At 35.3% G+C, this 24,368-nt stretch overlaps 1 protein-coding gene across 1 annotated transcript in view; it reads left to right on the top strand.

Moving 5' to 3' along the window:
- The first annotated feature begins 528 nt into the window (after positions 1-528).
- Positions 529-24,368, top strand: part of COL24A1 (collagen type XXIV alpha 1 chain) — a 421,320-nt gene continuing 397,480 nt past the window's right edge. Inside the window, exons 1-5 of the mRNA XM_081305079.1 lie at positions 529-628; positions 867-942; positions 1,052-1,494; positions 8,394-8,458; positions 20,123-21,495. Coding sequence (XP_081161205.1) covers positions 1,439-1,494; positions 8,394-8,458; positions 20,123-21,495 — 1,494 coding nt within the window. The 5' untranslated portion in view covers positions 529-628; positions 867-942; positions 1,052-1,438. The remainder of the gene's footprint in view (positions 629-866; positions 943-1,051; positions 1,495-8,393; positions 8,459-20,122; positions 21,496-24,368) is intronic.

The raw sequence follows: 24,368 nt of genomic DNA on the forward strand, positions 1-24,368 counted from the left end.
CAGCAGTCACACATTCAACAGAGGCACCACATCATATTTTAGGTGCTAAAAATACAACAAAGAGTAAAGGAATAGATACCAGATCTCTTGCAGTTTCCAATCTTGTTCATAAGGAAGATAAAATTAGAGCTTTCAGGGTTTTGTGTTTGTTTGTTTTTGGAAAAATTAGAAGGTGAACTTTTCAATATAATAGAGATAGAGACTTGTGTTAAAAAATTGTGACAAAAATTGGAGAAGTTATTCAAATGGGTAAGACTGTATGTTAGCATGCTCTTGCATAACTGCAGAGCTTTAAGCTACACCTACAGAAGCCTGTAAAAGGTAGGGAGAAGGCGGAAAGGTGGCTTGCAAGAGAGAAAAGTCATTAAAAGTAGTGGAACAGACTTAAAGGAAAGAGTGAAGGGGAAGGAAGGTAGCTGTGAGACCATTACAATCAGGTAAAAAGACGCCTGCAAAGAAAGCAAGATCAGTGAGGACTCCGCTGAACTAAGAAGGATTTCAGAAGATGAGTGAAGATAGTAAGAAGACTAGAGATGGTAGAGGTTCAAGACCAAAACATGAAATCGGGATTGCAGTGAATGGGGAATGGTACACGGACACTGCAAGGAAGGAAGGATCCTAGTCACTTGTAAGTGGGAAGGGAGAACGTGCGGGCGGTGCCCAGGGGGCGGCGTGCGCGCCCAGGGTGCTGCAGGCCCAGCCAGACCCCGAAGGACTGGCTGACAGGGGCGCTGGAGCCCGGCGCTGGGTGGGGGAAGGTTGCGGGACAGAGGGGGAGGTGTGCGCTGTGTTTGGTGATGTCATTGCAAGTCAGAGAGCGGTGAAATTTAACACCAGCCGGATTTGCCTGGTTCCTCTTCTTCCAGGCGAAGCAGCCGGCGGCAGTCAACGCCGAGCGCCTGCAGTTGCCACCGGCCCCCTCGCACCGACTTGATTTCCGAAGTGGGTGTGTGTGCTTGTTTGACAAATGTTGGGCGCGGGCTGTTTCCAAGGACTTCCCCCCACCCCCACCCCTCATCTCCTTTCCTCCCCCTCCTCTTTCTCCTCCCAGGCCCAAAGCAGAGGACTCCACTGGAGTCACAGAGTCGCCTTTGAACCGCAAGTGAACTCGCAGCTGCACTCCTGCTGCCGCCGGCGCCCCGCTGCCTCCCTGTTGAAGTCTCCCTCCTCGCCTGTCCTCCCAGGGGAACACAACCCTGGCCCGTCCCACACTGAGCTAGGCAGCAGGAAGCCTATCTGTCCTCCCCCTTCGGGTGCTATTTCCAACCCCCACACCACCTCATCTCCTCTCTTTCTTTTTTCCCCCTCGTTGCGGGTTAGGAGCATGGTTTTCACGTGATTTCCCCCCCTTTTTCATGGACAGTACCTGCACCCTTAGCAGTTCGGAGTTGGCTTCTGTTTTCCGTTAGCGTTTTGCTGCACGGACAAATGCATACAAATGCATTTAGGAGCCCACAGGACAAGGCGTGGAAAAGTCTCCCCCACCGCAAAAACGTAAGTAGCCCACCCGCCCGGGTAGGGGTTAGACCAACCCTTCACTCCACCCCCCTGGATCTACCACGAGGGCTGGAGATCTGTGGCCCCAATCCTTGGCACTTTCTGGCACTGGGAGCGGGCGAGCAGCCGTGGCATCCTCCCCCGTCTTCTCAATTTGTAAAATACGGTGTTTGAAAGGAAGCCTCGTGCCAGCGGGGCTCAGGCAGTTTATGCTTAAAGTTATCCTGTGGCTCGGGAGGAAAAACTAACTGGCACGCGTCCCGACGTCTTCGGCCACTTCTCCCGCCGCTCAGAGCTGGGCTCCAACGCCCGCCTGGGCTCTTGCTTCCACCGCTCTCTCCTTCCTCCCCTTCCCCTCCCGCAGGGCCCTGGCTGAAGTCCGCGGTGCTTCTCAGGGTGCCCAGGTTGGCATTGCTAGGACACCAGCAGTCCCCTGAGCTCCATGCACGCAGCCTGGACCACTGGGCCGAGCGCCTGCAGTTGCGTGGTAGGGTTACCAGGTGGAGGTGTGGGGGGTGTGCCTGCAGAACCTTGGGCATCCGGACGCTGTTCTTCCCACGGGTTCAAAGGCAATCGCCTCTAGTTAGAAGGCCAACAAAAGTGCTACCCATTTGGAGCTGAGGCTGTGCCCTGATCATTGGCCTGTCAGTGGGGAAGTGCTTCTCGCCGGGACCAGGGGGGTGGGCAGGACGCGGGGGCGGAGCTGATCTTACCAGGGAGGGTTTGGGCGGGTCCTGACCCACACCCACGTCCTCTTTGGGCGCAGTACCTGTTAACACCCCTTCACTGGGAAAAGAGGGAGGATGGGGTTATTGGGTCTTTTGACTGCCCTGCTCCCTGGAGGAGGGCAATGGGTTACACACATTTGCTTCTGGCCTCCAGGAGCAAAAGGCACGAACACAGCTGTGATGATTTTCTGTGGAGAGATTGCCCCTCGGGAGAGTAGGTGGGAGAACAGGGGGCAGAACAGTCAGCTGAGGGCAGGCGGAGGCGGGGTGTGGAGAAAGACCGCCTTGTGGCAGTGTTTGTATGCACATGTGCTTCCCAGCCGCGTGCAGCCCAGCCTGGCTAGGGCTTGCGAGCTTTTCTGCTAAGATCCTTGGAAGCTTCCCTGATGCTGACTAAGAGGCACCTTCCTGCGCACCCCCATCTGCAGGAAACAGAGGAAAGCTCGCAACTTTTGAAACACTAGGCGTGCGGAGCAGTGCTGGGGGCCTGGGAGACCCGGGTGCCAGAAGCTCAGTGGGCCCTCTTTCCAGAGGGGCTCACACAGGCTGCTTGGAATTCCTAGGCAGAAGAACTACTTTTCTAGATAAACGTCGCTCGGTGTGGACAGTCTGGGAGAGGGAGACAGGAATAGGGATGAGAAGGATGCTCAGCTCATCCTGAGATTCTGGGCACATCTTTCCGCGGATCCCTAGCGGTTACAAAGAGGCTAGAAGGCTCAGCCACCAGGAAAAGCTGGTATGGCCCTTCACCTCCTGTCCAGCAGCAGCTTCCACGTGCTTCTCCCACTGACCTCTCCAGCGGTGAGGGCTTTCCCTGTTCCTCTGCTTCAGGCCCACGTTGCTGACTAAAACTCCCTTTGGTAGTTGTGACAGACTTCATGGATTACAGCAGATCTTCTGCTCCTGGCCTCTGTCTTGTCTGGTTTACACTTCCCTTCCAGATGCTCCCAGAAAAGGCCCTGCATAAATTCTTGGGCAGTTTGGGGTTTTAAATTGGGTCCAGATGATTGAGGAGGGGGGGGGGGTAGCGGGAAGTAGAGAAACCAAAGAATGGATAATACTGGAGGAGCCTCTGAGGAAAAATTACACCACGTGGATGGGAAAAGAACTTGTGGAGTAGTGTCAGCATGGGTAGCAGCTCCTGGGCAAAGGTGCTGGTTTCACTGATTTCTTGGAAGATCTTCTGGCCAGGGCCTTGCAACTCTTGGATATCTGCTGACATCCAACTTGTTCCATTATAGGAGCCAGTGGGGATGGGCTGCAGAGAATTAAGGGCAATTCAAAACGACATCAGATTGCAGAACCTCACAGCTGCAACCACACACATGCAAAGCATGGAGAGGGTAGTTAATGGTTGGACCAAGAAATTGTTTCTAAAGGAAAAAAAAAATCCCATTTTCATACAGAATTTGGAGTTCTTGAATTTGAAAAAAGGCCACCAGTCCTTGGGAAAGGAGGAGGGACTTGGTAGAAGCAGCTGATTAGCTGATGATAATGTTAGGCCACTGAATTAAACCCTGGAGTCCCTAATGAAACCCCTGAGGTTTTCATTTTCCGCCATCTTTTTGTGGTGACATTTTGGAAAAGCAGGAGCAGCTTTTTTAAATCATAGTTCTGATTAGTCACCCAAAAACATTTATAGTTTTAAAACTGGATCCTTTCAGACATTTTCTTTCACAGGGCTGCTTTTAGATGTGACTTTGTGGAATTAATAAAAGAAAGCTAAAACCTCAAAGTGTTTGATATACTGATTTAACATATTAAATCTTCCAGGCAGACTATTAGGGTAATTAAGGGTTTCTACAACCAAAAAGGGGGGAAAAAAAAACAATAGCAAAAAATGTTTGGTTGTAAAGGTCTTGCAATTTGGCATTAAATTCTATTTTTTTAAGTTGCTTAGAAGGACTCAAGTGTAAGTAGTTCTTAAAATTTTACAGGATTCCAGTGTGTAGCCAATATCAAGGAGAGAAAATATAATTTATGGAAAGTAAGTTTGAGTGTTATTTAGACATTCTGCTTGGTAATCTGAAGTTGCAAGAGAAAAATAAATTTTATTAGAGGAATTAGAATAGCTGTGCTAGTTTCCTTGCATGGCTTGCAACTATGACTTATTTCAGAAATTGTAACTCTGAGAGCTGAAATAAGGACCATTTCATTTTCATTCTTTTAAAAGCCTAACATAATTCTCATTTATTCGTTCAACAAATGTTTACTGAGCTCCAATGATGTTCCCAGTATGATTGTAAGCAATAGGGATATAATGATTGAGCAAGATAGTGACATAATTGCTGCCTTCCCAATGTGCCTAGTCTAATACAGGTCATAGTAAATGAAACAACCAAGTATAACAAATGAGATAAGGGTATATACTGGGTTGTTATCTAACAGTCCTGGCAGGTATGAAGGGCTGGAAGGATAATGATGGAAGAAAAGTGAACCAAAGGAAACAAAGTCTAGACTGAAACCTAATTAGAAAGGACATGGAATTTTCCAAACAGGTTCTGGAACATTAAAAGGCTCATTGGTGAGAGGACAGTGCACTTGAGGGCCTGAAAGAAATAAACTTGGTTAAAGCATACATCTAGGGAAGAAGTGGCTTAACCTGGGACTGCAGAAAGAGACCAGAGAGCAAAAGGTCTTTAAATTATGAACTTTCTTAGCTAAACAAATAGATGGTAGAAGAACTGGCTTTTCTTGATCCTAGGATCAATATGCAGATGTTAGAGAAGTTATATATTTGTCAAGACTCAAGACCACATGATAGTATTGATTGAAGGTTGATTGTTTCTCTCATTCATATAAGTTTTTTTTAATATAACACTAGCATCTGCCAGAAACTTTGCTAGAATAGGCAAGAATCAGTTTAACAATCTCTGTGGTGTTACTACAACAGACTAGTTGTATTTTTCTTCCCTCCTATTGAGTGGACTCTAGGCTCTATGATTACTTGAAGTCCTTAATCATTTATCTTCTTTATACTTCATGAATTGCTTAAACACTTAGAATTTAACCAAAAGCTCTATTATGCTTCACACAGGATTAGTTATGTAAGTACTACCTATTGAGTTGAATTGATAGTCTGAGAAATTCATTGTGTATAATGTTAGTGACAAGGCTTAAAATCCTGAATCATTCAAGTTTATCCCTATTGCTATGTTATATTGGGAACTGGATCTTAGCTGTTAGTAAAAACCAGAGTCTGTAAAGTTGTCACAGATTTGAAAAGTTTTTGGCATGTAAAACCTAGTGTGGTAGAAATTGTTGAAATTACCATTGCATGTCACATATGTATATTTCTCAGATTAGTTCACCCTTTTCAATTGACTTAAAACCATCAATTCATTAAAAAAGTTCTCTAGGACTAGGGTTGTGACTCAGTGGTAGAGTGCTTGCATAGGATGTGTGAGGCATTGGGTTTGATTTTCAGCACAGCACATAAATAAATAAATAGATAAATAAAATAAAGGTCCAAGTACAACTAAAAAATACTTTAAAAGTTCCCTATACACAAGATTTTACAAATCCTTCTTCTTATTATAAATTGAATCTATATAAGAACGAGTATCTGTAGTCTACTCATAATTCTTAAGAATCTCATGGGTACCCTAAACCAGAAGATGCTTGGCATTCCTCTAAAGTAACTGGGACCCTTTGGATAAAAAGAAAATTGAATAGCTCTTTGAGAGTCATCTAGGGAAGATGCTTGGGAGTGATATTTTGTCAATTTAATGTTTTAAGTGTGATATCTATATATCTATATGTCTATATATCCCTGCCTGATCTCCTTTAGGCCTTTACCATTATTTTTCTGGTTATGTTTGGAAAGTGGCTGATATCAAACTGAAAATGTGGCTAGCAGTCAGATGATGCAAAGTGTTTCATATTTTGTTAGGTATCCTCAGATATCAATATCATCGCTTATATTTTTTGAAACTTAAAGATTTATTACCATATTGCTGACTTCTTTTAGACTTGTCCCATCTTGTTCAATGTCCAAGTATATTTATATCTGTTATGTACAGAAGTCATTTCAATTTTGTGCAATGGTCTTCAACCTTGTCTGTACATTGGAATCATTTGATATTTAAAATGAGTGTACCATAGACATATTAAAATTAATATCTGTGAAGGGGAGAGAAGGACTCCAGTATAAGTAGTTCTTAAAATTTTATAGGATTCCAGTGTGCAGCCAATGTCAAAAAAAAAAAAGGTCCAAAACAGGGGAGCCTTTTATCATCTCTTAAATTTATCATCTTCAGAATGTGGCTCTCCAAATAGCAGCAGCAGCATCACCTAGGAACTTGTTATAAATGCAGACTCTTGAGCCTCACCAAAACCTACTAAGCCAGAAACTCTGGGGGCGAGGTCCAGCAATTTTTGAAAGTTCTTGAGGTGATTCTGATATACAAGTATGAAAACTGCTATTCTAATACAGTAGAAAAGGATTTGAAAGGATCAAATAATATTTGTGTCATGTCATAAAATCAGATATATGTGATCTGAGCAAACTAATGTATATTTAAATGTATTCTAATTGGAAAATAAACAGTTAATGTTCTAAATTTTTGTTACATAATCTGTAACAAAAGATTGTTAGAATCTGTAGAATCATGTAGTTAGAATATATGCATCTTGAAGATTCACCCCCAACTTTTGAGTCAACTATTTTCATCAGGGCAGAATCTGCATTTCTCCCAAGCACCTCAGGTGGACTAACATTTGGGAACTATTGATTTAGATGGAATGCTACCATATGTGGGATTCTTTAAGATATAGAGTCTAACTATTTGCCCATATCAGTTGAAATTTCTGTAATGATTCAATTGATTAATTTATAGAGTTAGTGATAGCTGTTGAATGCTCTTTCAAAATCTCGACTTATATGTTCACTTTAAAATACAAAAATGGAAAGTACCATTTTAATACAAATGATATTGTGTTCTATTATCTAAAGAATATAATTTATATTGTTAGCTAAACTTTGTAAAAAGATTATCTTTCTTACAGTAAGATAAAGGCATACACTTATACTAATTGACAAAGATAAAAACTTTATTGACAATGAGCAGAAAAATACCCCAGACCTTAATACAAAAGACATACAATTTCCCTGGGACTCTGCAATTGATTCTTGAAGACTAACATTACACAAATGTCATTTGAAGAGTCATTGAATTAGAATACAAGAAATAATCAAGGTCCGTATTAGCAAGACTTAGTTAATGAAGTATTGTTTTCAGCATGCTTATCATCATTTTCCAAAATTATCTCTGTGGTTTTTATTTGGGAGGTAGATTTGGGCAGTTGTGAAGAATATTCAACAAAATCTATCCAAAGTTTTATTATACTAAAAAATCACAAAGCATTTTTTGCTTAAATAGCTAATCAATATGAATAAACATTTTTATTTGTAGTAATTGGTGGATATTCCACTCACGATTACTCATCAAAATGCTCAACATTGACATATATAGGCCATTGCTATTTTCAAAACCAAAGAACCAAGAATTAAATGATATTCAAATGGTTTTCACATCTGAACAATCTTTTATACAGATAAGTAGCTCTTTCCATCAACTTACAATCATGATGGTTAAGTGACTATAATTTGTATTATTTAGTATAAATTTCTGTTTCTTTGTATGAAATTACATGTACAGTAATTTGACATGTTAACAATAACAATCATGTCACCTTACTAATTCACATTTATTCAGTACTTTGTACGGGGGCCAGGTACTGTTTTATGTGCTTTATATGAACTTTTTCAATTAGTCATTTTTTTTCCCTAATTTTTTTTTGTAGATGGCAGAATGCCTTTATTTTATTTGTTTATTTTTATGTGATGCTGAGAATCGAACCCAGTGCCTCATGCATGCTAGGCAAGTGCTCTGCCGCTGAGCTAAAGCCCCAGTCCTCAACTAGTTCTTCTAATAAAACTTATGAATTAGGTTTAACATATGAAAAATCTAAGGCATAGAATGATAAAAAAATGTTCCCAAGTTACATAATAAATGGTAAAACTGCAATTTTAATTCAGAGAATTTACTCTTAACCATGCTAATTAAAATAACAGTTTAATTATTAATCTTTCATTAGAGTTCATTTTGGATTTTATATGGTTTAAAAGTTGAAGATGACCAACAATTGTTTTTTCCATTTCCATAGGAAACTACTTCTTCATTTTATTGGGCTATGTGTAGCTTGGATTACTGTTCATGCTCACGAACAAGGTAAGAAAATTGCCCTATTAATTATTTGTTTGCAAAAATTTTGCTTCCAGACAGCAAAAGCACATGACTTTTAAGTTATCATAACCTTAAGGTCAATATTAAACAATAAAAATGTCTTTGCCCAGTATAATGAGAATGTAAGGGTAAAGAAATCAATTTTGGGGAGAAATATGACCTTTAAGAAATTACTCAGACCTTCCGTCTGTGAAATTGCTTACATTTTTAAGCAAACTCCATAAAAGAGAAGTTTTGTACAGTAAAAAGGCTTCGCTTGTGACTTCATTTTAAGTGGGAGTTCTTGGGGGTGGCAAACTGTGACTGAATTACCTTTGCACTTCTTGAAACAACACAAGCATATAATAAATGTTCCCTCTAGATTAGCATCATTAAGAAACAATGAAATTTACATAGTAGTGGGCTTAGAGTTTTATTTAACTCAAATGGAGATTTACAAAATAGTTTTGTGTTTTGTTATGTTTTTGCCTGCTAGCTTGTTGCTCTGGTAAAATGATGACAGGGTTTCAGGAGTTTATGTATGTCCTAATTCATTCACTTATTAAACAACTTTTGAAATATCTTTTTTCTTATTAAAAACTTAATTGCTAATAATTGAAATGTAAATATAATAACATCTCTGGTCTCAAAGTGAAAAAAGTGGCTTTGTTAAAGGTTAAAAAAATAGCAAAGTCAAAGAAAAATTCCTGAATTATGCTGGACTTAAACATTATCATTGTGGTCCTAATAATTTTTTTGTTTGCCTTATATGTAGTAAGATTATATGTGACTGCCAAATTATTCATTCTGAGAGAATTCAATGATAACTCAATGAACCATGTGTCAGTTTGGTCAAGTAATAACCTGAAAAGCTAAATTATAAATGAACTATGTGAAGAGAAAAGGGAAGAATGGAATTTTACCTTATTTACCAATTGATAAGTGGACAGATAAGAAAAGTATGGTCAGCCCACTATATCTATAGATTCCACTAAAGATTAAAAATATTCTGAAAAATATTTCATCTGTATTGAACATGTACAGATATTTTTCTTTGTCGTTATTACCTAAATGATATAGTATAATTACTTACATAGCATTTACATTGTATTGTATCATGAATTGTAAGTAATCTAGAGGTTATTTATCATGGACAGAAGGATGTGTATGAGTTACATACAAATACTACATTCTACATAGGAACTTGAGTCCCTGCAGATTTTGGTATCCACAGGGGTCTGGAAAATCAACCCCAAAGATACTGAGGAGCAACTGTATCCTCTCAAATATCATGTAGATGAATGAAAGTATTTCTTGAAAAGCATTTTCTAATTCACTTTTATGGGGAAATGGTTAAATTAGGCCATATGTCATATGTAACCTCATGAAATGCCATTCTTGACCAATGTATTTCTGTTACCTTATTTTGCTTTACTTGGAAATGAAGAAAAAAACTACATCCTTTAATTTATTATCATTATTAGTATTACTATTTCTTATTATGTACCACTTTACTAGTAGAATATACATTTTCTTCATCACTTGCTTTATCACAGAATTTTAATAATTATGCCTATGATAGAATTGCTGAAACCAAGATAAAGGAGACTTAGGCCACTACAGCAAGGGTCATAACTTCATAAATGGAAGAGCCAAGATTTGAACTCAGGCAGTTTAACTACAAAATCTTAAATTCTTTAATACTACATTCCTTGGAGCCACAGAGAAGAGAATAGTCATTATTAATTCTATATACAATTTGTGTCATGTCCTTTTCCAGTACTTTATATATATTATTCTTATCTTCATAATGAACCTACAAAGTTCGTTATAGATGAACAATTGAGGATCCAAAAAGTGGCTTACCCAGGCTCAAACAGTAGACTTGAATCTAGGTCTCACCACCTCTCAGGAGAAAACTCCTGTTTTAAATATCCCTTGCTTCAAAATTCCCATTCACTGGCATTATGAGTTTAATAATTTACAAAACGTATCCTTATCAAAATATTAGAAACTCAGATGAAGAAAGACATAAGAAAACTGAATGTTTCTGAATAGTATATTTTATTTATATAATAAAAATGTATTCTTTTATTTTAGGAGAGACATAATAATTTTCAGTCTTATTATAATGACAAAATTTTTTTCCAGTTCTTAACAAAAAGAAAATCTTTTTGAAAAAAAACTCTGACTGTAGAAAATAGAATACTTTTGAGTACAAAAAACAAATGGAAATAGTATGTTATCAGAAACCTAGAAGTACTTTTTTCCTAAAATATTTTTTATTAAATTAGCATGATACAGTGTAGCATCTAATCAGGATATGAGAAGAAACATTATCAGAAAAATTGTGTTTTTATGCTGATAACAAATATCATTTGTGACCTTAATATTGCTATATATGTATTTTAGCTAGTGCTTATTTTCAGTTAGACTTCTCAGAAACATTTATGTGGTTACAAGGTTTTTCAAATCTTAAAAAGTATCAAAGTAATTCAGTTATATAATTTAAAATTCAAATCAAACAATAAAACATATGAACAAAAACTAGAATCCCTTGCCTTAACCTGTTTCTGCGACCCTCGGCCCAAAATCTTTTGGTTTTAATCTTCTTAACAGTATCTACATTTTTATTGAATTCCTATTATTGATGATGAACATTTGACATTTTTATACTATCCTATGCTCCTTTTTCCTCTCCTCCTATCATCTCAATATAATTCTATTAATGTTTTGATTAAATTACTATTTATAATTTACCTTATTATGACCATGTACATATTTTTTGTCAATGAGCCCTGTATGTTTATATTTTCTTTCCTGTACAATATTGCAAGATGGCTCCTTTTTTTTGCTCATATTGTGTTCGTCATTATTAATAATTTTCTCAGATTCTACAAAAAAATTCTAAAACTTCTTTGAAAAATATTTTTCCCCCAAAATGTACAACTCCAACAATTTGAATTTTTCCTTGGAGATTTTCCTTCTGGAGCTAAAATTCTCCTGTTCTACTGTGGACTATTAGTTCTGTACACTTTCTGTAGAGTTGATATTTCTTGCTCATGTAAGAACCACTTTCTTGGAACTCGTATCTTCCTTTTTCACAATCTATTTCCTTATTTGGTTGTATTGTATTCTCCAGTTGTAGCCTGTGAATATATATTTAGGTGGTTCAGATTTGCAATGATGCATTTCTGAGAATGTGTTTATTTCATCATTATACTTAAGGTGAATACAAAATTTTAGGCTGTAAATACTTATTCTCAGAACTTGAAAGGCTTTCATCTTTTAGCTTGCAGATCTGTTGTTAAGAAAATTGATGCTATGTTAATTCTTGATTCTTTATGCATGACTTTTTAAAAGTCCTTTAAGATCATCTATTTATCTCTGATGTTTTGAAATTTCACAATAATGTGCTTTATTACATACAATTTCTTTTAATTCATTGTATTGGTACTCAATAAGCCTTTTTAATGTGGAAAGTTAGCCTTCTTTTTTTGGGAATTTTTCTGTTATTTTTTTTTTCTTTCTGATATATTTATTTTTTCTTTCTATAATTTCTGTTATATTTTGCATTTTGGAATCGAACTCCTTATTTTTTTCACCTTACAATCACATTTCTCATCTTTATGGTTCTATTTTACATGAGATTTTTATTATTTACTATTCTAATGATTTTCATTTTTTAATTTTTGCTATTTAAAATGTTTTAATAGCTAGATTACTCCTCTTCTTCTTTTTAAAAATTGTATCTTTTTTTTTTTTTGTTTCTTTGATGCAATATCAATTCTTACCTCTCTAAGGATAGGAATCATACTTTTGAATTTTTCTTCTGTTACCTGAACTCTGTTTCTTCCAAACTTTTTGTTTGTTTTGATTTTTTTTATGTTGCAGAAATTCTTTATAAGTCTGAAGTACCTCTGATATCATTTAAAAGCAAGATACTAAAAATAGGCTTGGAAACTATTTGCACGGGTAGACTTGTCACCAGACATATTTCATATAGAGGATGACTGAGTAGGAACCTGGCTGACCATCTAGTTGAACCACAAATGTCTGAGGCTATAGAATTGCTTTAGAGAAGGATCCTCCAATATCTTACTTATAGAATAAAATCCTAATTGCCACTTTTATTGGAGTGATATAAAAAAGTTCTTGTTTGGGGGGCTGTCTCTCAATTTAGTATGTACATTTTAGCTGAATCCTTAATTCTCATTATGATATTTCTCTTCCAATTTCTGTTATAATTGGTTAAATATTTCAATGTTTCTACATAATTAACTTTCAACCTCCTACTATGGTCTCAAAGTTTCTTTTTTTTTTTTTCTTTTTGGTACCAGTAATCCAACCCAGGGGCACTTGACAACTGAGCTACATCCCCAGCCATTTTTATTTTGAGGCAGGGTCTTTCTAAGTTGCTTAGGGTCTCACTAATTTGTAAGTTGCTAAGGCTGTCTTTGAACTTGAGATTTTCCTGACTCAGCTCTGGAGTCATTGGGATCACAGGCATGCATCCGCCACCTGGCTCAAAGTTTTTTATGCAAACTTCAGCCCCTACTTCCACCTACTCCCCGATATGAAATCCCTTGCCTCTGTCTGACTGAAAAGAAACAAACAGCTATGTGATTTGCTATGATTTTAGTTATTCCTTTAAATTTTAATTTAGAAGTATCTTATTAATAGATACAAATTTTATATTTGTCATATAACAAAGTTTTAGGCATAGCCTAGTGAATAAATGCTTATATTTCAAGAAAAAAATAATTATATAAGGCTGAGTTTTCTGAGGATTTGACAGATACATATACCTTTTCTCATCTGATACATCATACCTTCACTATTACTCTGACAACATTGGTGGGCTGGCTGCCAGTGAGATATTGGCATAGCTGCAACATCACTCCATGATGAATGACACTATGCAAAATGCGTAACTAATTCTTACCGTTCACAGTATTCTCAGGTTCATGATCCCAAAGTGTGAAAACCACATGTGTAGGGATCTATGTGTAGAATACTTATCTCCAAGAAGAGAATTTCGTATACAAATGAATCCAAAATGTGTTTACTATTAACAGAGAAGCAGCTCATTCTAGCTACAGTAACTCCAAGTATTTTCTGCCAAAGATCCCTACTGGGCACTTAACCAAAAATTTTACACGTAGCTTAAAGCTTCATTTCTCACAAATAAGTTTGCATGTATCTCTTTATACAGAATAAATGTGCTATTTACATTAAGAAAACTTTAAAGAAACAATTGTCACTTTTAACATACCCAGTGTACAAGTTGCACTTAAGCATGCGTATTCAGGAGCCAGAAACCTGGGTTAAGGTCCAGGTTCCACTACTTATACCTATGTGACTTTTAGCAAATTCCTGAGATACCCTGAGCCTCACTTTCAACAACTTGAAAGTGAAGATAATACCAATGCTTACTACAAATGTCTGTTGGGTGGACAAAATGAGATAACCATGTAAAGTGTTTAACACAGTGCCTATTACATAAAGAGAGTATAATACATTTTAGTAAAAGAAAAGAGAATATTCCAGAGCCTTTTCTTTTTCCATATCCTCATAATGTTGACAAAAGTAAAATAAAGCAAAACAGTTGATTTTCAACAATTTCCTTTAGTTCCTTAACTCAGTGAACTGCAGCCAGAAAGCCTGCATTTGAGTCTTGATTTTGACACAGACCATTTGGCTGAGATTATACAAAATGAACAGGAGGAAATTATCTAGTTAATCTGGTCAGTTTGGGTAAAATAGCAAGGAAAAGGAAACTAAGTTGAGGTCTATCTAACATTTCTTTTTATACACTTTGGTGATTTTGTTCCCTACAAACTAGAAAGAATATAACTTTGGGACCTTGACTAATGAAGACATGAAAATTTAAAAGAGTAAAAATTCACTGAAATTAAGTACTATGTTAGCTTTTTGTTGCTGTGACAAATACCTGAGAATAACAACTTAAAGGAGAAAAGATTGATTTTTGTCTCATGGTTTCATCCTTTGTTCCCTTCCTCCTCTTTATCATCTCCCCCTCCCATTTCCCTTTCTTCCTTTTTCTTTGGTTCTCACTTTTGATAAGCATATCAGTGCTGCTTAGTATATAAGTTTCGAATGAACGACAACTAAGTTTGGTTGTCTGTGTCACTCTTCTAAATCTGTCAGCTTTAGAAGACTGATTTTATTAGCATACCAAGAAAGGATCCATTTCTCATTAGTGTATAACAAAACAACAACAAACAAAAATTATATTGAAGGCTTCAAAAAGAAGTAACATTTAGCAGGGTGTGGTGGCATGCACCTGTTGTCTCAGCAACTTGGAAGTCTGAGGCAAGAGGTTTGCTAGACCCTAGGAGTTAAGAAGCCAGCATGAGCAACACAGCAAGACCCTGTCTCTACAAAAATAAAAAAAAAAAAATAAGAAACACTACTTGGTCAGTATTGTAGGGTAAGTAATGCTTTGCATGGAGGGATACTTTTAGCAGTACTCTTGAAGAAATGGGATAAAAAATTTGATTCACTTTGCTATGGCAAAAAATTCCAGGAAGAATAAAAAACAAACAATTCAAAATGTTGTATATAGACATATCTCTGAAGAAAAAAATAAGTAAGTGGTAGTGTAAAGGTAGAGGCAGTTCCCAAAACCACCCTTAGTTCTGACACCAACTTCAAATTCTGGGGTTTCTAGGAAAACCCTCAGTTTCAAAAACTTTATTAAGACTTAGAAAACTCACTTAAATCCATTATATTCACAGTTATGGGTTATTGTAACAAAAGGGTATGGATTAAAATTAGTCCAGGAAATGAACTTCAGTGTTTAGAGGATCCCAAACATAGAAAACAATAAGTGCACATAGTATGAGTTAAAAATGAGTTTAGCTGGTTTTAAAAAGAATAAGAAAAGACTAGTTTGGAGTAAAGTAAGGTGAGATGAAATGATAGTAGATCAAATCAGAGAGATAAGAAAGGGATAGATGATGTAGGTTTAATATACCATGTAAAGCCACTGGAGGATTTTGATCAGGGAGTGGCAATATCTAATTTTTATTACAAAAAGATTATTCTGGATGCTTATGTGGTTGTGAGGCTTTTCACTGACAGAAATCTGAAGTAAGAAAAATGAGGTTGGGGAAAATATATTGAGTTAGAAGTGCTTTGGAGACATCTGATCCCTATGGGTAAATTCAATAGGTAATTGGATATGCAACCCCAGGAGAGAGGTTTGTGAGTCAGCATATGTGGTTGTTGAAGCTATGGTTTGGATGAAGTCATAAGGTCTTGTGTTTACAGTAAAAAGAGCAAGGCGTTGTCTTGGTGACACCAGAACTTATTCTACATTTAAGAAACAAATACAGTCAGTTCTGCTGTTGGGTGACACATGCACTGCTAAAAGTCACCAGGTTGAGATTCACTCTTAGAGACTACCTGCATTCAAATTCTGTCTCAGTGCTTCCTATTTGGGTGACTTTGGGCAAATAATTTAGTTCTCTGACTTTTCATAACAGTCAGACAATGGCATCTGCCTCATAGGGTTGTTGTAAGAATTATGTGATTTTCTACAGTAAAGTTCTTAAAATAGTTGTTGGTACATGAAAGAATCTAATAAACACTGCCATTATTCTTATTATTAAAAAAATGTAAAGCACATAATATAGCGTCAGGTTGAGAATTAATATTGAAATGGCTACTGATTTCTTAAGTGACATGAACTGGATTGATTTTTGGGTAGGGTCAACATGAAAGAAATAATTTATTGTAGACTATTTATTTACTAATGTATATGTTGATACCCAATATCTAAATTTAACTCCAAATTGTAATCTAGGCCAGGACTAAATTAAATGTTAAAATGTTTGTCCTCTGGGTAGATGTTTCCTTCTTTTATTTTTCTCCTTCCTTTTCTTTCCTCTTCTTCCTTCTTTCCTTCATCTTCCTTTTCTCCTCAACCCTCCTCATATATACCTTCTAAGAGTTCTATATTTTCTCTCAACATCTGTTCAAAACATTTGCTAAGTGTATTCACACCCAGGTGTAAATACGTAAAAGTAGGATGACAACTCACTTTCATCTCAAGTACAAACTCTAGCTGCATTCAAACTCTAGTACATAGAGAGTAATCTCCAATGTGATATTTCTGTGGGGACAATGTAATGCTACCATGATTAATTAGTGAGGTTTGTCCAAAGGAGATGTGGAATTGTATGGGGAAATACAATGATTGTCAGGTGGTAGAATAGTCAGAGTACAACCTTAGAAATAAGAATGATGGGGCACAAATATAGCTCTACAATTTATCAGCTGTGTGATGTTGATCAAGTTATTTAAATTTTCTGTAATTCAGATTCTCCATCTATGAAAGAGGCATAGAATTTAAGTATAAACCATGAGAATTTATCTTCCCACTTTCTTCCCCATATATTATACATAGAAACAAAGGTAAATGAACTAATAAACAAACTTAAAATTTTATATTGAGCAAAACTGTGGTAACTCCCAAACTGCAAACTCCCCAAAACTCCCAAAACTATGCCAAGAAAACCAGATGCCACATACAATCAATAGGAAAAAAATCAAACTTCTTGAGGATGAGAAGCAAAGTTTAACATTATTAATGTCTAATCCTTAATAACAAGAAGTGCTATAGGATCTGAGGGGGACAGAAGCTTCCCAAGGGAAAGTACAAGAAAGCACAGATAACAATTAAGTGGCTAAGTGGGAACAAACCTCAGAGGTGAAGGATTTGTTCTGAAGCATGCACCCAAGGGGACTGGATACAGAGGAAAGAGAATGAGAAGTTGTAGGAAGAACTGGCTATTAAAGTCCTCCTGAACTGCCTAGAGTTCAGAGAAAAGGTGGGGCTTTCATTTTAATTTTAAAAGGAAACTCTGATAATAGTGTAGCAGTGTTGAGATTTGGAAGGCCTGGACTACTTCTCACAGCATCCTTCTATAAATTGCTGGGCTTGGAAATAATGGTAATAATAAGAAGCTGACATAGCATAAATAGAAAGATATAACAAGCAAAAATGTAGGAAAAAGCAGCAAAACCAAGAATATACACAAAATATATTGCTATTAGATAAAAATTCTGAACAAATACTTTTAAAACAAAGAAACTCCAGATCACCTATATGAAAGAGGACGATAAAGCAGAAACATGAGAACTCAGGGAAAAGTAAGAGATGACAAGACATTTGCAAAGATATAAACTGTGAACTTAGAGAATTCAGAAGTCACAGGAAAAGAGTCTTATATATTGAGGTAAAATTGGAAAGATCCCAAAGAGAAATTAGACATTACAGGAGAAGCAATAAAGATAGAAATAAGAAAAATAAATGGATCTGAAGATAAAAATATATTAAAAATAATTATAGAGAAATTATTCATATAGAAGACAGTATGACTCAACATACTCATAATAGGATTTTTGAAGAAGATAACCAAGACTATGAAATTTTCAAATTCACGAAAAACTTGCTGAAGTTAAACAAATGTCTTGAAGCTATACAATGAATAGGATTTTTATGCACCTAGAAACAGTTATCCAGAATGACCAATAAGATGCCATATTCTAATAAAATCACTGGTTTTCAAAGATAAAGAACAAATCTTTAGGTTAACTGATTTAGCTGGTAAGTAATTTAGATGTTATATTAAGTAACCATAAAATGGAAAACAATTAAAATTTTGTGTGAATTATAAGATATGAGAAATCAAGGGGTATTTTCATGATTAAATGGAGTCCCTTTATGCCACCATAACTCTGGAGGTGCATATAGTTCTAAACTGCTATTGGGAATGTTTTGATGAAAAGTTTGAGACACATTATCATGCAATATTTTAGATCAAATATTCTTTAATATTGTTGTAAAATTACAACTATTTTATGAATAAAATGATGGTTGTTCTAAATCTAAAACAGAACATTTGAGTTTTATGAATATCTCTGAGAAAACATTTTAATTTTATTGCTAGATTATGCATAAATGATATCCAATAATTACTTAATTATTGTACACAATTATCAGACTTGAGACTGAGATTCTACATTATGTTTGTTCTTTGTAATGAACATAAATGAACATAAATTGTCAGATATCTGCTAATTTCCTGCAAAAGGAAAATTAAGGTGATACCAGATATTCCTGGATAATCTTCAAAAACTTCTTTTTTTTCACTAAGCACACTTGTTTAACATTTCTGGCTAGAGATTTTATATACATATTACATATGTACTATGTAATATATATACACTATATATATACACACACACACATATATACATACATATACACACATATATACATATACATATATACACACATATATGTACATGCACATATATGTTCATTGGAGAACACACACACACACACACACACACACACACACACACACACACATACAAAGATACAGATGGAGACTTGTAACCCAAATAATAATAAATATCATACAATTGACTAAGCTATTCTGTATTTTTAAGAGAGGATTCATCATCCTTTGTGAATAGCATTTAATTTTGTGACTCTGAAGGTGAATATGAAATCTGTTCAAGTTGTGGTGGGGCAAACTCATTCATTCAGAAATTTTAAAACTATTTTCAAGGTAGGTACTGTAGAGATCCAATAATGAACCAATTAGAACCCATCTTCCAGAAGCTTATAATGAGTAAGGGATACAAGTAGTATACTATTGGTAATACTACAATGAAAAATAAATTTTAAATAATCATAATTATATCAGATACATATTATATAAATGCATATTATAGAATAAATGTTGAAAAGAGTCTATCAATTGTATAAAAATGCAGAAAAGGATTGGAAAAAAAGGGAAATAGAGAAATTTAAATTTTGCAGAAAAAGTATGTTGTTTCCCAACAATAAAAAACTCTTAAATTTTCTTGTACAGGCATTACCCAAGGATTGTGGTGACCAAAGTACTTTAAATGCAGTACACACTTAAGAGCCTAAGCATAGAGAGTTTCTATGTGATTTGTAAATTCCTAGAAGTTTATTAGGGAAAATAGAGTGTAAGGGATTATGTAAACTTAATTTAGAAAATATCTTCCAAATCACAAACTTTTTTTTAAGTGTGATCCCAGTTTCTCCTTAATATAGATGTCATTAAATTTTAAGCTATGAACTGAAGTGAATAACATCTGGGAATCTTTGAACATGGGTATCCACTGGAGTAATAGATATTCTTATCTATTACTAGTCAAATGGAAAAAATGAGAGACTAACCTAATTTTTAAATTTGGGGTTAATAAATATTGATGTGTGGGGGATGGGGTTGTAGCTCAGTAGTAGAGTGTTTGTCTAGCACTTGTGAGGCTCTGGGTTTGATCCCCAGTACCACATAAAAATAAATAAACAAAATAAAGATATTGTGTCCATCTATAACTAAAAGAAAAAACAAATATTGATGTGTGGATGTATGTGCGCATACACACAAACTTTATTCAAAATAATGAATATAACACCTTATTCTCCCTCTCCCTGTCTCATTACCCAGAAACTAGTTATTGATAGAGCATGCTTATTTTAGAAATTACTGTTGATACAAGAAAGATTTCCTTATACTCAAATATTTATATGAACACATGAATGCATAAGAGTAAGATTCTTTCTCTCTTTCTCTCTCTCTCTCTTTCTTTAATTTCCAGGCATAGATATTCTTCATCAACTAGGCCTTGGAGGCAAAGATGTAAGACACTCATCATCAGTGACTGCTGTACCATCATCATCTACACCATTACCTCAGGGGGTCCATTTAATAGAATCAGGTGTCATTTTTAAAAATGATGCTTATATTGAGTCACCTCTCATGAAAATTTTACCAGAAAACTTAGGACAGCCATTTACAATATTAATTGGGTTACAGTCACATAAAGTGAATAATGCATTTCTCTTCAGCATTAGAAATAAAAATAGACTGCAATTAGGAGTACAATTACTACCAAAAAAATTAATAGTATATATTGGAGGAAAGCAGTCTGTATTTTTCAACTACAGTGTTCATGATGAGCTATGGCACTCATTTGCCATTACTATCAGAAACCGAGTTGTCTCAATGTTTGTTGAGTGTGGAAAGAAATATTTTAGCACAGAGACTATTTCAGAAGTTCAGACTTTTGATTCTAATAGTGTGTTTACCTTAGGAAGTATGAATAATAACTCTGTACATTTTGAAGGAATAATATGTCAGTTGGATATTATTCCTTCTGCAGAAGTATCTGCAGACTACTGTAGATACGTGAAACAGCAATGTCGCCACGCGGACAAATACCAAACTAAAACAAGCCTTCCTCATACAACTATCACACCTACTAAGAGACTGGAACACACTCCCTTGCCCGAAGGATTTGATGAAAAAATGCTGTTAGAGAATACATTTTATGAAGGCAGAAGCATTACAAATGCCATAAATAATGATTCTGCAACAGTGCATAAAAGACCAGAACACCAGGTATCAAAAGCTCAGTTAACTTCTCTTCATTCAGCAAATGTCTCTGCTGTGGATCTCACAGACTATAGGATTCAAGCCAAAGAAACCATCACGGAGGAACATATTCAAACAAATTTAAGCCTGTCAATGACCCATCATGGCCTCAGTGAGACAAGAATGAATACCAAGGAGAAATTTAGTTATCTGCCAAATGTATCTGAAAATATAACACAACATGAGGATGATACCATAACTGGTATGTCACTGTTTAAGAAGATGTCATCTATTCTTCCACATAAAAGACAAGATATAAATGCTAATCTCAAGAAGGCGATCACAGCAAATCTACACACTAATGAACTCATGGAAATGGAACAGATTTTAAACACAACTTTATACAGAGTGACAGAAAAGCCATCTGTGGATAATCACCTTGATCTAAGGAAGGAAGGTGAATTTTATCCTGATGCTACTTATCCCATCGAAAATAGCTATGAAACTGAGCTTTATGATTATTATTATTATGAGGATCTTAATACAATGCTTGAAATGGAGTATCTAAGAGGGCCAAAAGGGGACACTGGACCTCCCGTAAGTTGTTGTTTTTTAATATGTCTTAATGCACTAACTTATCATACATTTCAAGAGAGTTCTCTGGACTGTACAATACAGAACAGATTAGATTTGTCACAGAAATGTGTCCTGGCATAATGGTTGTTATAACCATTTATGCGAATACAACCCTGGTTCAAATATTGTACCATTTTTTTAAAAAATTGGCAGATTGAAAAGGTTACCTCATTCTGGGTAAAGTGATGAGCAACCTATGTTTTTCTTGTTCAGCTGAAATACAACCAGGAATTTAACTGCTAAATATAGATTGGTATTCTTTATATATATATATAAAGCATAGGTTTAACACACAGTCATGTTAAAAGAGGGATATATATAAAAGCTGTGATAAAGAAAAATATACTAAATACACAAAGTAAATATTCTTTCAAGCAAAATATCATCAAATGGATTAACAGAGTATAAAATTTATTTTAATTTTGTACATTTCATTCCCCATCCATGAAAGAACATAACACATGAATCCTGTTCATATTTATAATTAGGAAGCACTAATTGAAATAATAATAGATGGAAGATCAGTAAAGTAGACTAAGCAGATCAGTGGGAACAAGGAATGAAAGGAAAGAGAAGGTACTAGGGAACAAGATTGATGAAATTATGTGTTGCACGTTTACCAATATGACACAATGAACCCCACTATTATGTATAATTATAATGCACCAATAAAAAATTATTGTAGATAGAGATTATTTCATAGTCAGTCCTTGGGAAAACAAATTCTGACATTGTCATTCTAAATCAAATATTTTCATTTCCATGAACAGTAACATATTTCATTGTCTTTAATGATACAGTCAATATACATTAAGAGATTAAAAACTTTCAACAACCTTACACAAAAACAGGCAGCCTACTTTTGAGAAAAAGAATCAGCCTATTAAATGAAGAAAAAATTCAGATAAGCTGCTTATATAATAATTTATATGCAAAACTTGAGATAATAGACTGAATTTTCAGCTAGGAATTCCTTTTATTGTGCAGGTATAATTAGAGATAAACATTTGAAAATGTCTAGAGTCATCTGAAACAATTTAAAATCAATATTGCAAACTATTGTTGTGTTTTGTATTAGTATACCTTAAGTAATTTACCTATAATCTTTAGAAATTACTTTTTTTTCAAATTGTGAGTATACTAAAATATATCTTAAAGCATTTCTTTATTTAATAAAAATAGAATTGAGTCATTAGTTCCAGAAACCACAGAATGGGATAACAAGACACGACTTTTTTAGCTTGTGTTTCCTTTATGGTTATTACTTGAAGCAATTGTATAGATACTGAGCAACTCTTTGAGTGAATGGTTAGAGGTTAAAATAAAACCTGATGATAAATTCTTTCAACTATTATAGTTAATTTTCAACATATTAACAATAAAATCAAATCATTGGGCAGGACATATTAAACAGTTACAGAAGCCATTTACTTTCCTGAGAAAAGTCAGTATGATGAAATGGATATTAATCTCTTATGTAAATTCCATAATAGGCATTCAGCTTTGGTAGCAATAATATATTCTGCAGATGTTTACTTACTTTCTGCTCTTTGCAAGACAGGAACACAAAGAGTATATAAAATAGTCATTGCTTAGAAGCTATTATATTTCAATAAGGGGGATAAAGGAAGGGCATTTATAACTGTCTTGTGTCCTCAAGTATGATAAATGTTAATGATAGATATAAACTAAGTGTATGAGGTAGAGATGTTCAAAGGTAAGAACAATAATATTTTTTGAAGGGCTTTCTATGAATAATCACTCAAAGCTAAGCTGTTCAGGATAGGTTCTTATGTACAAAGATAATTATGACCTAGGCTCAAAGAACAAATAAGATTTTGACAGATGATAGGACTAGGCATGTTTTTTACATACGAAAAACAGCATAGTAGCTATCATGTGTTGATTTTCTTGTGTAAAATGCTCTACCATGCGACTTATATACCTTGTTTCAAGAGTTTTGTAAGGTTATTATTATTATCCTCATATATCAGGTGAAGTCCAGAGAAGTTAATTTTCTTGCCCACAACAATACTGTTGGTAAATGATAGACGTAGGATTTGAACCAGATTTTCTACCTTTATAACCCAAACTCTTTTATATTAGATTGAATAATGCTAGACAAAGACCTAAGCAATGTAGTGTCAGATTGAAGAGAATCTTGTCAAACTGATTGTTCTACGTTTTATCCTCAGTAGGGCATTTTGTAGGCTTGTAAGCATGAGTATTGCTTTTTTAAGTCAGTGTGTTAGCAGTGCCCAGAGCAGACAAGATATTTTTATTACTTAGTGTCATATGACTAGGACATTATTTAGATTGGCAGAAGTGAAAATGCAAGGGAAAGGTGGGATTCAAGAGATATTTTGAAGGGTAATTTGGTAGAACTAGGAGATTACTTGGCACAAGGGAGCAAGTAAAACTGAAAAGAATCAAAGATGAGTATCTTATTTTAAGCTATCGATTGAGAGAATGATGAAGCCATTCCTAAAAACAGTAATTAAGAGAGAAAATCAATTTTAGCAGAATAAGTGAAAACACAAAAGAAACTTACTAGTGCCATCAGTTGGAAAAGTTCAAAGAGTTGAAGTGAAGAGAGGTCAAAGCTGGGAATATAAATTTGGGAGTATTCCCATCAATAAGATCACAGTTGAAACTATAGGTTGGATATTTTCAAAGAAAGGAGCTTGACACAGGGTCAAGAACCAAATTATGGGGAAAGATTTCTTTTTGGTTATAGAAGAAAAGAGCATAAATTTGACAGAATAGTCAGAAACATGGGAGAGAAGAGTAGTGTACTTAACACAGAAGCTAAAGAAGAGCTTTGAGAAGAAATT

This window comes from Spermophilus citellus, assembly GCF_964194105.1.
Source record: "Spermophilus citellus genome assembly, chromosome: 9".
NCBI lineage: Eukaryota > Metazoa > Chordata > Mammalia > Rodentia > Sciuridae > Spermophilus > Spermophilus citellus.